At 43.6% G+C, this 19,734-nt stretch overlaps 1 protein-coding gene across 1 annotated transcript; it reads left to right on the plus strand.

Annotated features, from left to right (window-relative positions):
* The first annotated feature begins 667 nt into the window (after nucleotides 1–667).
* Nucleotides 668–5,640, plus strand: GCSH (glycine cleavage system protein H). The gene is made up of 5 exons (XM_089486587.1): nucleotides 668–809; nucleotides 3,437–3,516; nucleotides 4,132–4,195; nucleotides 4,840–4,971; nucleotides 5,543–5,640. The coding sequence occupies exons 1-5, from the start codon at nucleotides 668–670 to the stop codon at nucleotides 5,638–5,640; spliced, it is 516 nt and encodes a 171-aa protein (XP_089342713.1).
* The last annotated feature ends 14,094 nt before the right edge of the window (nucleotides 5,641–19,734 follow it).

Here is a 19,734-nt window from a genome sequence, read left to right on the forward strand (position 1 = left end):
GAGACAGTTTAATGTCACGGGGAGCTATTCCAAAGAAAATGTATATTAAACTACTGAGCACTTTAATATGGTTACTTTCCATGGTATTTACCATTTTTGCCACTGATTGGCTACTTGAAGCAGCCAATTGCCAGTAGGAAAAGAACTCCAAATGATATGAATGGGAGCACTTTCTGCACGGGTGGCATTTCCCAAGCCAGCGCTGGGGTTCACCGGAGGTGCTCCAAACACATCTCCTGCAAGGAAAATTGCCAGGGGGGCAATCAAACGCGCTTGGGGACTCTGCAGAATCGCTTCATGCATTTATATGGGGGACATCATGAAACTTTAAAGGGACCTCACAGCTATCTCATTCATTAAAGTGCGTATAATGGCTGCAGTGTCCCTTTAAGAGTGGAGGGGCTGCATGAAACATCACACTGTCCCCTTAAGAACCTTGGAATTGTCACAAGTGTTCTATTCCAGCTGGACTTTGAAACCAGTAAACAAGTTTAACTCAGCAGCATGCAGATAAAAGAGCCTGCAGAGCCCCACAACCCCGTGTCAATCAGCGTGCTGTGTCCCGCCCCCTTGTCGTGCACGCGCTCGCCCCGCCCAGCGCCGGCTCCGTCTCCCTGGCAGTGCTGCAGTCGCGCGGTGGCGGCGGCTCGAGCTTCCGTGCGGTAAGATGGCGATGCGAGTGCTGAGCTGTGTGCGGGGCGGTGTGAGGTCGGTACGTGCCGCCGCCAGCCTTCATAAACCGGCCTGCCGCCTCACCTGGAGGCTGGACTCCGCCAGGGCTTTGGGGACGGGCTCCCGTGCGCTGTCCGGTGAGTTGCTGGAAGTTACTTCAGTTTTGTCCCGCGTTCCCCTGAGGCAGGAATTTCCTCTCGTTTCTGTGACTGGGAGCCCGGGCAGGCGCCCGGCAAAACCGGGGATAGTGCCTGTCAGTGTGCCCGGGGGAAAGTGGGTGGATGTTGGTGTACCATGAGAGTGCCGGAGGGGGCATACCTGTCAGTGTGTTTGGTGCCCGGGGCATGAGTGTGCGCAGCAGGTGTGTGAATGTTGGCATACTGGTGCCTGGGGGGCATGCCTGTCATTGTTCTTGGTGCCAGGGGCATGCCTGCCATGTGTGTGCCCAGGATATGCCTGTCTGCGTGCTTGGCAGGTGCATGAATGTTGGCATGGTTGCCATGTATGCTTTCCAGTCGGTGTGCTCGGCGCAAGAGGGGGCACGAATGTCAGTGTGCCGGGGGCATGAATGTCAGTGTGTGTGTGTGAATGTTGGCATGTTTGCTATGTATGAATGTCTTGGTGTCAGGTGCATGAATGACAGTGTGCTCACAGGTCAATGTCATGCATGTGTCACAAACACAAGTGTATGTGTGGAAAGTTCTCGCTGTCAGTGTGCTGGCAGCTCTGTGTGTACAAAAAAAAAAATGCACACGCCACCTGCGTCATGCTAACAGGTCACTGCACATGAATATAACATGCTATGTCTGTTACTCCTTTGACCTCTGACCTCAAAGTATTTTTTTTTATGGCACCTGGAGAGGCGAAGTGCAGCGTCCCATGGTTAATGCCGCCCATGGGATGTTCTGTGATTGGTTAAGATGCGCCCTGGGGTGAAGATACTTTGCTGCAGTAAAATGCCCCACAGCACTCGGTTTGGGGCACTTCTTATATCGGCATGGGATAATTACCCCGCGCACACGCGGAATAGGGTATAAAAAGTGATTCTGGTGCAAAGTATTCTTATCACCATAGCAACCCCATAGACCAATAATTGGATCACTTTTCTAACTGCACTAGGGAGTGTGTCACCTGACAGCGTGCGCGGTGAGTTTTAGGCAGGGGCATTCAGGGGCAAATTGCACCGAATTTATCATTGACGGCCAGCATACTAATGACTGGGTCCTTTCTGTGCTCGCTCTGACTTCTATACCCCCCCCAGCTAGTGTATTTTGGACAGTAAGATGTGGGGTTTGTTTTAATGTTCGGATGCAGCTTTTTATTAATTACGTTTGTTTGCACGTATGTAAAGGATATGACAATTGCTTAAAAACAGCCCTTAACCCCCCCTCCCCCGCATTTGGCCCCCAAGACCTTTGCCCCGTGGTGGTTGAGCGCAGACCAATTAACGGGCCGCGGATCGGTAATCCTGTTTGATGTGGTGAAGCAGCGCTTGGCGGGAGATCACTTGGCACGGAGACCGCTACATTCTGCGGTGCGCCCAGGCGAGCGACAAAACCCCGTCCTGTTTATCCGCCGCCTTCTACGTTCTAAAACGGCAGGAACCGAACCGCGTCCCGTCACATCAGCCCCCCCCCCGCGAGGCCCTGTGTAGCCGCGCCGCTTCAGTCCCCATCCGGTTTGAACCGGTGGTTACTTGCCAGACCCCACACAAGAGTTGTACGCTCCGTGCGAATGAATGGAGTGAATCCGTCTGTAATTACCGTGCAGACTTTGTTTTAGAAGTTGTGTTGTTTTGTAGCGGCCGCAATGTATCCAACAGATGCTTTTTGTTTATGTTTACAATTATCTTCTGTCTGGTTTGTAAACAGAAGTCTTCAGGGTTAAAACACAGGATGGATTTTAGGGGGTATTGGGAAATATTGTAGCCCCCTCCCTATCCTTACGGTATGTAACATGCCAGTAACACGTGTATAAGTAAATCAAAAAGTAGGATTATAATAATTATTACATATTACATATTATGATATTAGGAATATAATTATTTCTCGGTCACAATTTTACTTATTATTATTTTATTCCTATGGTGCCAACAGTGTCCGTAGCGCTTCTTCCAGTTCATACATTCAAAGGGTCTCACGGAACTAGAACATAGATAAACCGATACGTTATATGAAACTTGAATTAATGAATATTATTGGGGGGGGAAAAACCACACAAAAGTGTTCTGTAAAACGTTTGATTTTACTAATAATACTAAGCCCCTCCGTTTCGTTGTATACAGAAGTAGCGAGTATGACTCCCATACGGAGTGACGTCTTTGTGATAGTTTAGTTATTTCAGTTAGTTGTGTAACTTTTCTCTCCGTATGTTTCGACTTGCACGCCCGTTCTATAGAATGCTGAGAATGATCCGGGGGCCGGCGTCGGCAGCCATCTCTATTGTTTTGTCTGCTATTCACACATGCGTTTAGGGCTGTTTTTCCCCCACAAGGTGTAAGCGCCCGGGGCGCGGGAGGAAAGAAGAGCCTTAGAAATAAAATCCGGTTTGCAAGCTGTTAAAAACCGTCTTATCCTCCTCTTTCCCATAAAAAATGTCCTCTTATAGACAGTCGCGCGGCTTACGTTTATCTAATCGAGGGGGAAAAAAGGGCTTGCTTATAGAAAGCCCTCGTTTTGCTTTTTGTGTAGGTGGGATGCAGTCCTATAAATTAGTGTTGGTTTTGTCGTCCGGGACGTAATATCTAATGCTTGGTTTCTTGCAGCTCGGAAGTTCACAGACAAACATGAATGGATATCGGTTGAAAACGGAGTTGGGACTGTGGGAATCAGCAAATATGCCCAGGTATCGATTTTGTTTGTTGTAAAAGCGCCTGCCAGTGATCAGTGAGATCTGCAAACACGCGGTCGACACGTAGACGGTTACTGCATCTTATTTCATACTTTTATTTTGGACTAATATTGGATTCGGAAGGAAAAGCGTCCAAATTCTTCATTCTAAAGTGCTACAAAGCGTTAGGACCCGTACATTCAAGCCCTAACCCCAGGTTACCTGCTCCTTTGCAGCCTTTGGAATAATATGAATATTAATAGCTAAAAAAAAAAGCATAAATTATATCAAAGAAAAACAAGCATTTTGGAGACTGAGGTGGAACCCAAGTTTCTACTAGCGGAGTGTTTAAAGGCATAAGGTTCCTCTCCATCCAACTCTGGCATTTCACTGAAACTGTTCTATGATATGATGTCACAGAGTAAGAAAGTGATGAGACACGGATACAGAACATGCGCGTGGCGTGTGGGGGCCGTACTCTATCTTACACGCTACAGACATCCACATGAGGCACATTACAGATACCGAGATGATTGCTGTGAGGCCCGTTGGCTAGAACTGGTTAAAGTAAGATGTTTGTTACATATTACACTCGGCATTGAACGTTTGCATTTCTTTTTTCTCGGTAAGGAGTCCTTGGGGGATGTGGTTTACTGTGGTCTTCCAGAAGTTGGCACCAAGCTGAATAAAATGGGTATGTAACTTTTTGTCTTTTTATATATGTATTTGCATTTTTCTTTTTTTTTCTTTTTGTCTGTACTTCACATAAACCATTGAGTGACAGGCTGAAACTGATGCACAGATATATATCGCCCCCTCCCCTGTTCTTTGAAATGAAGGACAATTTTCTAGTAAGACACCGGCTGCCCCAGTGATGAAGTCGTTGTTTGTCTGTAGAAAAGGCAGTGAAGATGTCTGTCAGCCGGCGGCGAGTGGAGCAGCGAATTGGGAGTATTAATGGGTTCCTTCCCCCTGGCTATGGGCAGTTCCCTTTCAAATGGACCCGGCCGTGCCTGGTCTGTGCCATGAGCCTGGGGGATAGCATCTTCTTACCAAAACATATCACGGGATAAATCCCACTTTATTTTGCAATACATGATTAGCCTTCTTTAAAAAGTCTATTATTTGACCCACAATTTTTGGTAGCAAAATGTTTAACAAATCATGAGATTGTATTTGTTGCATCTCCTCTGTTTCTGAATTTCTACGCCAAGTCTACATGCGCAATTTCCCACGCCTCCGTTTTCTTATAAAAAAAAAAAATACGCTACAATATGAATCGTGCCTATGAGGTTGGATTCTTATCCTCCATCACAATTGATGCCTTCTATATCACAGATGAGTTTGGCGCATTGGAAAGCGTTAAAGCCGCCAGTGAACTTTATTCCCCGTTGACGGGCGAAGTCACTGAAGTAAATGGAGCGTTGGCCGACAACCCAGGCTTGGTGAACAAATCCTGCTACGAGGAAGGTAAACACGCTGAGCCCCTCTGTCAATGTCTGGCTAATGATACAATCCTGAGCGTGTTAATCAGCGTCTCGGATCCTCCTGTCGTTCTGTAGATTTGTGGCGTTTGGCTCTTTTAGGACCGCATATCGTTAAGAAGCCGTGTACCTTAGAACTCTGGCTTTGGGTAAATAGATAAGGGAAGAGAAATTATATTAAAGTGCGCTGGGGTCACAGACCTGTCTTCTTCTGTCCTGGTCCTGGTCCCTGTTCCGGTTTAATATCCGTTATATATGTTTATGTGGATAAAAACGAGCTGTGGCAAAGCTGCTCTATGATGGTAGATGGTATCTCCCCAGCACAACGGGTGGGTAGCATTATTTAAACTATAACCAATGGCTGAGCTACATAGAGAACAAACTTCACCCCGAAACTTTAACCAAGTCCTTGACTCACCTGTTTGACGTTCCTAAAATGTGCCAATAACTGGAGCACGATAGGAATATGAGGGACGTTTATTCAGTGTTAGACTGTGCAGAAAATGGTCTTAACGGTTTCTTACAGTTTAACTAATGAATATCATTTCTCCCTCAAGGCTGGTTAATCAAGATGACTGTAGACGTGCCGTCTGAGCTTGATGAGCTGATGAGCGAAGATGCGTACACAAAATATGTCAAGTCCATTGAGGAATGATAACTGTGTGTTGGCTTCCCAGATTGATATCCCCGTGTAGGTTGGGAGTCGGGTGCGGAAGGTCCTCTCTCTCGCGCTGCTGGGACTGGCGCAGCCACGTTCTTCTTCTTTCGTTTTGAGCCGTCTCTCCCCCAGAAGTGTCTTGTGATTTGAACCAGACATTGTAGAAGCAGTCTACAGGAATATCTTTCTAAACCTCTTCCGCGCCCGCATCGTTGTCTTATAGAATTTAAGAATTTTTGAAGCTAGCCAACATATTTTGATGTAATAGTTCAGACACCAGAGGGGGGGGGCATACTGTTCCTCAGGCATCTTTAGCAACAGACTGTCTTATGCTGGAATGGTTATCTCCAGTAGGGGATCATGGTTTTCATGCGTCTTCTGACTATAATACGCTGTAATAAAACCGGACTTTTGGACTTATTGCTTTATAGTTTTTTACTCATTCTTTATTGAGGAGTCCCGCATAGACTAGTATAGGGTACGATCGCAGGAAGTGTATACGTTAGTTTGTAAACCTGAGGAAGCTCTCTGCACGCTAGGCTCGGTCCATGGATGACGAGGGTTCTATTTGCGCAAAGGATGTTGGAGCGTAGAACACGCTGTTTTATCTGTCGTTTGAATACAGCTGTGTCAGAAATATATACCGTACCGGTCAAACATTTGGGGTCACTTTTCATGGAAAACAAGGACATTTCTTGCAAAAGGGTTTTCTGACGATAAATTAGCTTTTTAAACTTAGATCGGCGAACACAACATATCCTTAGAACATAGTGATGGGAGTGATAAAGCGCCTCTGTATGCCTATTAAGATATTCTATAAAAAATCAGCCTGTTTCCAGCTACAATAGTCATTTCCAGCATTAACCCCGTCTGCACTGGGTTTCTGATCCATGTAGTATTCATTAAATGGACAAAATTAGCATTTCTTTCAAAAACCAAGTGATCCCAAACAGAAACAAAAACACAGGTACACATCATTTCACAATGTACTGGTATTTTGTAGTTGCCCTCTAGTGGTAAGTATATATTTTATGTGGGAAGGCCTCTCCAAACCATTCTTCCATTCTTTATTTAATTTCCTAAATTCAGTTGCCTGGTTTGACGACAAAACATCTTTTCACTGTGTGTGTGCCCTTTGGTATATGTTTAGAAACATGCATGGCTGAACCGTTGCTTTAATGCTGTGTAAACGTTTTCTTCCATCGTGTTAGGTTAGTGTGATTTCTGATTTTCTTTTGTTATTTTTATAGCACGTGGCAAACTGTTAGAAAGATGTCTATTTGTGGGAAGGGCTAATTACCCAGTGCTGAAGCCTTCAGAGCTTTGAAAACCCCGCAACTCCGTGTTTATATATCGCTATTAAAACCATAACGGTTTCAAACAGTGAGTAGTGGGTAAGCCGGTGAAAAGCCATTCTCTGTAAGTTTCTGTTCTAAGAAGGAAGGGCCGAGACATTACAAACATGGATAAACTTCGTAGAGAATCTCTCCTATTTAATGTAAAGAGAAAAAGTGGTCTTATTGCCATAGCAACCAGTGACCTGTTGCTTGTTGTAAGATTACTTTTGGTATATAATGTCCTGCCTCTGACAAAGCTACATCTAGGGGTCTGGTAATTTTGCAAACTATCGTTGAGCGTTTTGTTAATATGTATCAAAAGATTCCAATACATATTTTTAAAACATACGGGAAGAAGGGTACCTTAGCGTATACAATTAAGACTTCCCTTAAAATATCACAATAAAAACAACCTCGGAAGAAAGTTGGCATTTTTAATATGGATTCTAAAACATTGTTTACCTTCCTTACAGGAATTTATTAAAATAAAAATCCCAGTAATATGGATGTCCCACTGGAAGAAAAAACGGTAATTTACAATCAAAAATATCCTCAGGGTTAATAATAAAAATAAATAAATAGTATGTTTGTGTGAAAGTCATCTTCTAATTAGCAAGGTGGAAAAAACCCGGAGGAACAACAGTGTAGGGGTCGTTCCTCGGCGTACGCCTGCTTTTATTTTTGGGGTCTTTGGGTTGCGGGAGACCCTCCAATAACCGCGAGGTCCTTTCTCTCCTTTCGTGCATCTGTGTTGCCTCCGAGATGGTACTTGCTGTGAAATGCCTTTCATTCATGTAAGCGATGGTCTCGTCGCGCTTGCGACTTACGTAGCCTTTAAGCACGGTGTTGAAGGGGTTATCCTTTGCATGGGGCTGCAAGGTTTTGTACTTGAACTCCTTTCGGGTGATGACTGGTAAGAGGAAGCGGCCTTTTTGGCTTTTGGTGACATCATCTTCTCCATCAGACTGCCCCAGCGTGAGGGCCAGGAGATGATCAGGAATGGGCACCATGTCACATCCAGAAATATCGTCTATGTATGCAGAGTGCCTCATCCTAACATCCACCACGTCTCTCAACGACTGCTCTCGTCGCTCTTCTAAATCTACAACTATGCGATGAGGGTAGGTTTCGCCTAGAGTTACACCTTTAAAGGAATGTACAAACGAGTATTAAAACCACTCGGAAACAAAAAAAAAAAAAGGATTACCGTATTGGCTCAAATATAGGCCGCACGAAAAAAGTGCGGCCTATATTCGGGGGCTAGCGCCCGACGCCCGGGAGATGCAGTTCCGGGGGCAGGGTTAGGATACAGATGCACCACAGCGGCGCAGGGGACCTGCATCCTACTCCCCGATACGCTCAGACAGCCTCCCCTGCCAGCACTTCCCACAGGGGGGGTACCGGCCCGGGAGGTTGTCTAAACACATCGTGCAGACGTTCACCGGCAGCAGCGATGCGGGTAAACAGCCTCCGCTGCCGGCACGTCTGCACGATGTGCTTTAACAATCTCCCTTGCCGGGAATACAACTACGCGTGTACAACTTCCGGTGCCAGCACATCCGCTGAGTGCCGGCACCGGAAGTTGTATACGCGTATAGCGTAGATGTCCCCCGCTGGCCCTGCAAGACACCCGGGAGTCTGCTTTGGTAAGTCGGGGGGGGGGGGGGTTTGACAGAGTGGCAGCATATCTCGGGGGGGGGGGGGGGGTTACAGAGTGGCAGCATATCTCGGGGGGGGGGGGGTTGACAGAGTGGCAGCATATCTCGGGGGGGGGGGGGGGGGTTGACAGAGTGGCAGCATGTCTATTAAAAAAAATTTCTTTTAAAAAGCACCAAACTTTTAGGGTGCGGTGTGTGTGTGTGTGTATATATATATATATATATATATATATATATATAACAAAGGTATAAATGCCAGGAGGTGTCCCAGGGCCATTGTCTGAATTAAGCAGGCAAGATGCATGAATTCCCAATTCTGACTGCAAATACTGAAAATAAAGGAATTGGAATCTAAGCAATCGAGAACAGAAACCACAATGCTGACAACGAAACTCAAAACTATACTGCATAGTTGGCATCATGGGAGTCGACGTTTTCGATGAGCTGGAGACCCTGCCTGCTTGACTAAAACTAAGAGGCCAATTCCTCTCACCTGTCCGTCGAAGCTGAGATGGCGCGCACTTCCATGGTTTATGGATGTATTCATCGGGCAGCCCAGCGAGCTCCGGACACCACTTGCGCACATAGGAGCCGTACGGGTCACAAGTGAGAGCAGCATCCACTGGGTGCATAACAAAATTCCAATGATCAAGTCCCGCCATGCCCCCATTCTGCCACATCATGGCATTGATGGCCACATCCGCATCCACAAGGGTGTCCTGCATGCCAAAACATAGACAAGGTGAGTATTTGTATCCCCGATCCCTGTTGTCTCCCTGGCAGCTCTGTATTCTTGTTGTAGGATCTACGTGATGGTGACAGGCACCTACCTGACGTATCAGTACGGCACAGACAGATATCCAACAAGCTTAACAGAAAACCGCAATAAGTACACACGGGATCCGTTCAACTGCCAGGGTGGGGGCATGTTAAACCAAGACGAAGGGAATTCTCATGCTTTCCTCAAATTCCCTCACCCATCAATTCAATGAGAAACAATGTCCATATTATCTAAACCCCTCCATTAACTGCTCGAAGGCCATTTGCATTGATAGTACCAACAAGGTGGCACTGCGTTGGGTCTAAAAAAGGACGTGCCGACTCGTCTACAAGGTCAAACATGCGCAGGAACCCATGCAGTGCGGTGTAGAGCCTCACCATAACGTACTTAATTTTTAAAGAAAAAACCTTTACCTGGAACCATCGGTATCCGTGCACCCAGTGAATATGCAGATACGCTACCAGGAAGGAGGCGACCACGTGTCTTGCGTAGTTATTCATCCATCCGGTCAACCAGAGCTCTCTCATGGCCGCGTCTACCAGAGGGTAACCGGTCATGCCTTTCTGCCACGCTCGTAAATGGTCCTGGTCACCGCTCCAGCGCTGACTCTGAAATAAATGAGTTCTATCAAAAAACTGAAACCAACTCCATCAACACATTTGCTTTTTTAGTTACACAGTCAACTGTACAACTACACTACTACTAAGTATGTACCTTATATGCAGGTCTGATGGGTTCGGTCGGCATGTCGGGAAAGAGGACAAGCAGCCAATATGCCAAGTCACGCCAAGCAAGCTTCCTCAGGAATTTCGGAACGTTCTTTTTAGTAAAATAAGCTTCATGTAAGATAGTGCGGGGGCTGATCTGACCAAAGTGGAGGTATGGAGAAATATGGCTTGTGTACGGCTCATCAGTTCGGCCAGATTCCTTCTCATAGTGTCTGACACCTACATCCATGAAAAGAAAAAAAAACGAAGGGGTCTAGGAAGTGGGAAACTAATAAATAATGATTTACACCTGGCTTTATTATAAGGAGTCTTACCATGTTCAAGAAAGTTGGTTAAACACCTAAAAGCACCGTCTTCACTGAAGTCCCAGGTTGCCCAGATCGTGGCTGCCCAATCGACCTGAACAAAGAACACACGTAAGTTATGTACTCTAGAAATGTGTATTAGAAGAAATACGAACGAGAAAGGTGTGATATTGGCTTACCACGGTGCCGTCTTTCCTACGTGGCATTCGTGACAGGTTCAGTCTGCTTAGGTCCGATGATTCAGGCCAGCGTGATGGAATAGGCAAGCTAGTGGGGGCTTCGAGAGGGGTTCCTATTGGACCAGAGGTGTTCCTTTTACAGCAGCTCATAAAGTGAGTCACGGAACCAATACCTAAAGAATAAATACATGGAGAAAATCATGCAAAAAAAAAAAAAAAAAAAACTACATGACATCAGTAGTATCTTTAAAGGCCTATATGCATTACTACAGGCCAGCAGTACCAGGCAATGATGTCCAAGGGGGGCTAAATCAACAAACGATGTACCGCTAAAGGAAAATATTTGGAGAAACTCACCTCTTAAACCTACCCCCTCTGTGCTGACGGAGTAGGGCTCGTACAGGCAGTACGAATGGAACCTTTTGAACTTCACCCTTTGTTTCTTTAGGGTCTCAGCTATGACATCATCTCTTTCTTTCAACCACGGCTCGTATACTGTGTTCACTACAACAGTGTCCGCCCCCGTCTCCTGTACAAGAGATGTCAGCTCACAGGCACAAGACTGGGTCACCCGAAAAACAATATGGCTGCCAAATTTGTGCCCCAAAGACTGATTGAGCTGGGATAAAGCATGGTGTAGCCAGTATTTAGTAGCCCCACCAGTGGCAAGTGTGAAGTTCTGACCAGTTTCTTCAGTCAAGCACCACAAAAAGACAGGGATGACCGGAACTCCAAGCTCCAGGGCGGCCATTAGCGCCGGGTTATCGTATAAGCGCAAATCTCTCCTGAACCAAACCAGGACTGGTCGCATGCTAACAGGACTCTTCAATGGATCAGAGCTTTTCTTTCTTCTGTTTCTTCTGCTCTTTTTAGGTTTGCTTTGTTTAGGATCTGAAGGTTCTAAAGAGAAAAAATCCCCACCGTCTGTGTTGAGGACGCAGTCCTCCGGTTCTGGTTGACCATTGTATGAGATGTCGGCGTTCGTCTTCTGCTCAACAGCTTGAAGCCTCTGTAGAGTTTGAGGAGGTTCTTTCATGGTCTGGTTGTCCTTTGTCTTTACATCTTTGTTGAAGCGTGAAGGTGTTGGGTCCTTGTGACTTCGAGAAGAGGACCCTTTAGCAGCTTCGGCAAAGGAAATCTTGGCATCTCCCCTTTGTCTTTGGAATTCCTGAAATGCAGGTGAACTTTCGGAAGGCTGCGCAGTAGAAGAGTCTTCCTGGAGAGATAAAGCTATTGCAAGCTCCAGGTCAATATCATTATCCAAAATTTCCGAATCTGGGGACACCTATGCCGAAAGAAAAGAACAGGTCGGGATTCAAAGTGAAAAAAAAACTTTACAAAAGTTACAAAAAGCTGCAGCTCTCATGACACTAAAATTATCATAGAAGACGGTGTCATTCGACAACAGTACAAGCGCAGCCAGTAACTTCAGAGACATTCGGTAATTAATTCTATTATCATCTGAGACAAGAAGTCCAATTACACTAAAACATGAAAGGGCAGCACATTAAGTCCTTTAATGAGTTAGAACAGCAAAGACAAGTGATGGGAACTAGGGACTGCCCCTGTTGGTCTGGGATAGCTGGCAGGTATGCATCTCTTTGCTGCACTCTAGTGTATTAGAGTATTGGGTTAATGTAAATACGGCAGTAGGAGTAAGCATCAGCTTCCGCTACAGTGCAGACCCCTTACTGAGGGTGTGGGGGTCTCCCCTTGTGGGGGTTCCATTCATTCAGCAGATCCTACCTGGTGGAAGTAGTCGGCGTGCATGTGAATTAATTGAGTATACAGTGTGGGCTCCTGCTTTCTCAGCCTCCCCACTAGCCCAGGGAATTGGGAGCGAGTCCTGTGGCTGCCCAGTAACGAGAGCACCATGCAAAAGAATTCATCAGCTTCTATAGAGCCTGCCAACAGCCCCTGCAGCAGTCCCTCCATCTGGGACAATGAAGGGGAGACAGGTCCATCCATACTGAATGAGCAGCTCCGCTTAATGTATTCCACGAACACGGTTACATAAACAGCAAGAACTGTGTGTTTTGTAACCCCCTCGCCCTCGGCACTTTCCACAAATAGCACACTCATGCTCAGAGTGCTGGAGAAGCAGCAGCGGCCATCATTGTTAAGGGCATCGTGTGTGTTTAGCAGCCAATAGGATGCTGTCCAGCTGTTATGTAACAGCACCCACCTGTCGTCATAGTAGACAGGGCTGGCAACTTAGCTACCCCCATATACAGTTTCATAACAAGCCATCATAGATATTTGCAGTTGTTTTCAACTACAACTCCGAGGACCCACATCAAACCTCCCAAGTGTCCTTATTTAGGTGGGACAGTCCCTTTTTCCTCCCCAGATGTCCCTGTTTTCTATGAGCTCAGAATGTCTTTGCAGAAAACAATCTGGCATGCAAGTGCCCCCAGCCTCTCAGGAGCTCTGTATAATATATTCTTCATGGCAACAAAACTAACAACGATGTGTATAAACATCAGCCAACATGTTTACAAAACAGCTGTAAATATTGTATACTGTGTGTTTCTCACCGTAAATGACAGTAATCGCCGTGCGCTGCATTTAAAGGGACAGTGAGCTTTATAGAATTAATCCTCGGGCTACCGGTGGAGCCAGCGCACATGCGTGTTCCGAGTCCCTGCTTTATTTTAACCAATTCCTCGGTATCCACCATCAAACTCGCCTCCCAGCAGAGGTGGTAGGAGCCGATATAGTAATGGGATTTATGCTTGCACGGGGTAAGCATATGGCATTATAGCCGGGCCGAATGGGTCTTACCTGCCGTCGGATTCTATTTTTCTGTGTGTGTGTGTTTTTTGTATGTATAAAAGCAATATTTAGAGCAAATCTTTTTTCTGAGAATGAATATATTTCGGTGCGAATGAATTTGACATTCGTACTTTCCCACGCAGCGACGTCTCTGCTGTATGAAGCACAGCCAGGGACAGGGTCGTGTTGTTTGGAAACCCCCTGTGATAATTCTATGAGATCACCGGGTTACAGAGCGCTGTCGGGATCCTACGGCACCTTGGATGCGTGACAGATGGCTTTACCCAAAGGACCTGACGAGGAGAGGCTTTCTCCTTCACAGCCATCACGCTTCCTGCTAAATGCAGTTCGTGTGCTGATTACAGGATCAAAAACAGCAGATCACGGCGTGGAAACAGACGCTTTTAACCAAATTAGCAGTATTCATAATCAATGTTCCATCTAATTTTTCTTATTTGGCGTGCGCAGAAAATTTCTCTTGTGCAAAAATTTTCACAGAGCAAAAATTTTGTGCACACAATATCCGCGCCGCATAAAGTTTAAAAAAAATTATAATTTTTTTCTTAAGCTATGTGCATGCGCACAAGCGCACAGTTTAGAGGGAACACTGTTCATAATCTTAATTCTCGTCTGCTTTTATGTGACAATTAACATGCGAGTCCTTGGTTTAGTTTTAGATTCGGGGGCCATATGCCCACCCTATGCATATTTAAATTCCCTTGTTGAATTAACCTCTACCACTTCTGCTGGGAGGCTGTTCCGCGTATCTACCACCCTCTTAGTAAAGTAAAACGTACTTACATCTTAACCCCCGACCCTCTAGTTTAAGATTATGACACCTTGTTATCCTCCACTATATATATATATATATATATATATATATATTGTATATCACAATCAAGGGCAAATCTGCTGCCTTTACAGCTAATCTTAAAATCATTTCATTTTGACAGCACTTTTTGCAGGATTCATAATTCTCAAGCTTTATTGTAACACACTCAGTGAGTATCCACTCAAGCTTCTGACACTGTGCACAATGATAGCCCCCCCGGTAAAATTGGTGGCACGGTTTTATTGCTATATACATTATGTAATAGACCATAAATAATCGTCAGTGTGAAATTTTTATGAAATTTCAATAGGATCCATGGAAATTATATCTCTTCTGCGGGAATTATGTTTTTTTATACGGTGAATCTGCTCGCCCTCTTCTCCTTTTTTAAAAAAAATCTTTATAAAACGTTTTATACGAAACCAAAAGAAAAAAAGAAGAAAAAGGGCCTAAAGCATAAAGAATAGACACGAGGAAGGTCAATATTTGTTTTTCAAGAATATAAATTGATAAGCTATTTTAAAAAAATGCAAACATAACATTTTATTTATAATGCGCAAATTAATGGATTTTTTTTTAGGCAAGAAACGCCAGATTGACACTTTATTGACACTTTGAATTTACAAGATTATTTTCAATGGCTGAACGACTCTGAATAACTTTTAATATCTTCATACGGAGATATATATATATATGTATCCCACTAGCTAAAGTGTGGTAAAAAAAAATATAATTCAGTCCATTTCCAAAAAACAAACAGGTGATACCGTTGGATACACAGCCTTCAGCAACGCTTAAAGGCAACAGAATAGCTCCTTCTGCCCCAATCAGTCCTTATGGGGGATTTGGGGAGAGGTGGTAATGGTATTAAATTGAATTTATAGAAGGTTACATCACTTATAGTCCCCTTTTAATGTAACTATTGGATTGTGAGGATTATTGAACAAAAATGCCATCCCTTGACTTACATTTCTGATAACGGGGCTTGAATAGCTTTTGTTTCTATTACAATATACGGAGATACCTGTTTCCCCATTGTACAGCACCATGGAATATGATGGCGCTATACAAATCACTATAATATATTCTATATCTACTGGATACGGCTTTGCCAACCAGGCAGCTGGGATCATAAATAGTAGGTGTCACTGACATTATTGATCTCTATAATGAATTAGCCTTCACCAATAATTCATTACAATGTCTCCTAATAAGAAATGTGTCTCTGGTTGCTAAGGCAACCAACGACTGCAGCATCGTTGGATGGGTAGTAAATATATCCTCCAGCACAAATAGATTGCTACTTATGTTGTGTGTAGGTCGGTTCTATTACAATAAGTGTGTATATATATATATATATTGTATATATCTTCACTAACGCAGCATGATTGGTACTTTAGGGATGCACCCCGTGTATTCAAAGTGTCTTCTCCATAATAATAATCATATTTGAGAAAATATCAAAAAGGGCACAAAATGTAAAACATCAGGCAGCTGCCTAGTCTGCCAACCTCAGAGGCTACCAGGGCCAAGTGCACCCTAATGGTAAAGCATGTACAAATGGCCATAGTGCCGAGTATACTAGCAACCGGATGGCTGCAGCAACAACCCCCCCCCCCCCCATGTGTCATGACATATACAGATACCGGTATCACATCCAAGTGCACTCACATCACTCTCAACCAGAAAAGCAAAAAGCAGTTTTGTGTTGGAAGTGTTTTATTTGTACCCATTCTAGTTCTATAACAGGCATCCTTCAATAACTATTTTTCGACCAAGAAATACCGCTGAGGTTCTGTTAGTCTCTACCTGAGCACAAAGGTTTACCTGAAATTAGCTACAGACACAACCTGAACACTTTCACACTTCTTCTTACGCACACTTATCAGTGGATATCATCGATAGAACGTCACCGCGTACATTGTTATGTATATATATATATATATATATGACATGATACCTTATGGCACAGGACACAGCATAGCATTCTGTACATGTGAGAGAAATAAAACCCCAAGTTCATGCAAGCGTAACCCCCAAGCTAAAAAGCAGACAAGAAAGAGATTTTCACAGTGTTCCAATAGACAACAGAGATCTGTTTGCACTTTTTTTAGTGATGAGTACTTTGGTAAGGCGTTATTGCTTGAATGTAACACAAGGTTGCACCTCCAGCTACAGAACACTACTTTTACAAGAATACGGGCATAACATAGCATGATCACTTTACATTCACATACAGCACAGGAGACTATGGGAGATGCTCTAAATTAAAGCATGTATCAGACGTGGAGATACAGACGCCAGTGCAGGGGCCGATGGATTGTAGATACGCGGGGCTTCCAGGGGAGGGATTGCCCCATGAGCTGCGATGGTTTGAAGATTGGGAAGCACTATGAGAAGCCTTGTCTGTGTTTTTTACTTGCAGTTCCATAACAACATTTAACTGCACCCTTTACGGACTTCTCATGCCATCAGTTTCAGCAAATACATATTGAGCATTGTGGTCTTTGCCAACGTTTTGTGATGCTGAGTTTATTAGCTGATTTCCGGCACGCTCTTTATGACATCATGGCGTCAACAGTCTACCCATTCTGAATCCCACCACACAACGCACACCAACAAGAACAACACTATTTAAATAGCATTGCTGCGCTATTACCAAATAACATAAGTCGTTTGCTATTTGCTCTATGATGTATCATCAATGAATGGCGGACATATTGATCGTTCATCAAGAACATAATTGTTTAACTTGAGTAGGTTTGTGTCGCAGGAAGATCGCGATAAAACTAACCCTGAGAATTCTGTTGGGATCGTGGTAGTTCTGCTTTTACATATGAAATCTAACGGTCGTGGCCTAAGCCCCAAACCATGATTTTTTCCTAAGCGAATTGTACAGAATATTCTTTTTACACAAATTCTAGAAATCGACATTCACTAAGTTACACTAAAGACACCTATATTTATCTAAAAACTGTTTTACAATGATCAGTTTCCATTCAAAGTGAAGCAGGATAACGGACAGGTGTATCTGGCCTCTTTAAACATGTCTTTTAAGTCATTTCTATGCGCCACACAATCAGTCGGCTTCCTTATAAGTTTCATTAAATTTCAAAGCAGATCTGCAACTTTCCCAAATCCCAGCTTTTTAGTTTGGTTTGGTTCTAATTTATGTGACATGGCCAGACAGAAACACAATGGGGTCTCTTTACATTACCCTGAGTTATCCTAAGGAGGACATTGCAGTCATTACCTTGCATTATGATTGATGGGGCCAATGGCTACAGTAGCTGAGCTTCTACATTGGATGGCCCTAAAAACATATAGTATTTTCCTTAAAAAAACTGGTTTCAATATTTGACACTATATGTGGCAACTGGTTATATCAAGCGATGAATGGGAAGATTAAATGATTCAATGCATACTTAAGGGACTCTGGATTTAAATCCCAGGTTCTCCAAGGAACAAAAGCTATTGCCCCTCCCCCACTAATGCCCTACATTTTTAGACCTGATTTCAAAAATGTAATGACAGGGTATGCCGAGCCCAACTCTTCAGATTGGTGAATATTGACTACCCTGGACAGCGATATTCTTCACATAAAATCAAAAGATTGCAAGCACTTGAGCACAGACTCTTTAAGACCAACAGCAGTTTGCAGGCCTTGAATTGCCTAGTGACAAACTCAATAACTAAACTCTTCATTATATTATCATAAAAATAGTATTTTTTTAAGTCTGAAAAATGCAATAATTAGGTGCACACAGTATATATATATATATATATATATATATCTATATATATTGATTGAAAAATAACATTTGTATTATATTGTTAATATTTTTCTCTTTATTATATTTTTATTTGTTACGTTGTTTCTACTTAGACCCATTTGATGGTACACAAAGAAAACTAGGATAATAACCAGAAAATGAAACAAATCCAACATCTGAAAGCATTAGCATAGTTTAGTATCAACAACAAAAGCTATAAACGAATAACTTATCCAAGCAAAGATGTTCAGTTATGTTCACACAATTGGAGAGTAGAAGCGCATGGAACTGATACTTGGAAATCCGATACAGATCTGTATTTTCAGCTGCCTGTGAAATATTTTTACTCATAAACATCATGTAGGCTGATCACAATTTTGGGGATTGTGGTCATTTCCCACACAGGCTCATCTAATATGCTTTTTTAACTGCATCCATGTTTTACCATTGCTAAAAAATCTTACAACGTTCCCCAAGTCAGAGAGTGGGGGCTCCAACTGCTTTGGACCACAACTCCCAGGATGCTCAGTTCACAGCAGCTGTAGTTTTGCACGGGGGAGACTACTGACCAATGCTGATCCTAATAAAGGCTGCACTGCCGACAGCAGCTTTACTCAAGATATAAAGAAGCAGCTGAGGTTGTTCCTATCAATGATTTATGAAGTGACAGTTTTTTTCATAAAATGGATGGGGAGGAAAAAAGGTTGAGAAGATGCTTAAAAAGGGTCTTGAAAGCTTAGGGCGGCAGATCCAGGGGGGTAACAGCCCCGCTGCGCCATAACAGGGAGCAATTGCACTTTTGGGTGATCAGACTCCCTATACCGCCATTGCTAAGTGGGCTGGTTAAAAGGGAGATCGCCCCGGCTGGCCCACTAACACTATGGAGGACAGTGCCCTGTTGACACAGTTCACTTTCCCTCCGCCATGTCCTTATGACATCATATCCTGCCGCTCAGCATTAATGACGGCAGCACAGAGGGGGTGGCAGTAAAAGCTGCCTTGCTTTACGCCTATGGCAGCATTGATGATAAATACGCTCTTTGGGTCCAAAACACAAATGAATATTAATTTACTTTAATCTCCATCATATTTTTAAAAAGTCAGAACAGTTATAGCTTCCCTTTGTCATCTATATTAAAATAAGCAGCAAGTTTACAGCCAACCTACCATTTGCCCTGGGTGAATGGAAAAACTGTCTTCCAGCCATTTAATTCCACAGATATGTGATACACGTGTCAGAAAGGATCATGTCATGAACCCCCTTTCCCAGCTGACAACACAAACTAATAAACTCTGTATATCGAATGACAAAATCACTCATTACAATTGTGCAATATTTCCACTGCATATAACACCTGCTTCTCCATATGCAGCAAAAAGGTATTTCATTCATTCACTCACAAGAAACTCCCAGCATCATTCCCTATAATCCCTATATAACTGCATATACGCTTAACACGTAACATCAAAACCCAAAACAGATAATCATGGTTTGCTTAAATTCACAAAATAGAGACAAAATATTACAATAAACTGTAAACTGCAGAGATTTTCACTTTTTTTGCTGCACTCTGTTGACCTCTGTTATATGGAGAATGAGTGTTAAAGGCTGGAGTGTCTGGATTGCTTTTGGATAATAATATAAGAGTGATATCTACATAGTATTGCCTGCAATATCTTATATATATATATATATATATATATATATATATATATATATATA

This window comes from Sceloporus occidentalis, unplaced genomic scaffold, assembly GCF_023333645.1.
Source record: "Sceloporus occidentalis isolate IW3139 unplaced genomic scaffold, rSceOcc1.0.p SCAF_29, whole genome shotgun sequence".
In the NCBI taxonomy this organism is placed as follows: domain Eukaryota; kingdom Metazoa; phylum Chordata; class Lepidosauria; order Squamata; family Phrynosomatidae; genus Sceloporus; species Sceloporus occidentalis.

Excerpts from the sequence above, each read along its gene's own strand:
- GCSH (XM_089486587.1), top strand. The coding sequence starts at position 668 with ATGGCGATGCGAGTGCTGAGCTGTGTGCGGGGCGGTGTGAGGTCGGTA. Across the intron at positions 810-3,436 it reads GGGCTCCCGTGCGCTGTCCG|CTCGGAAGTTCACAGACAAA; the intron begins GTGAGTTGCTGG and ends GGTTTCTTGCAG. Across the intron at positions 4,196-4,839 it reads CACCAAGCTGAATAAAATGG|ATGAGTTTGGCGCATTGGAA; the intron begins GTATGTAACTTT and ends TCTATATCACAG.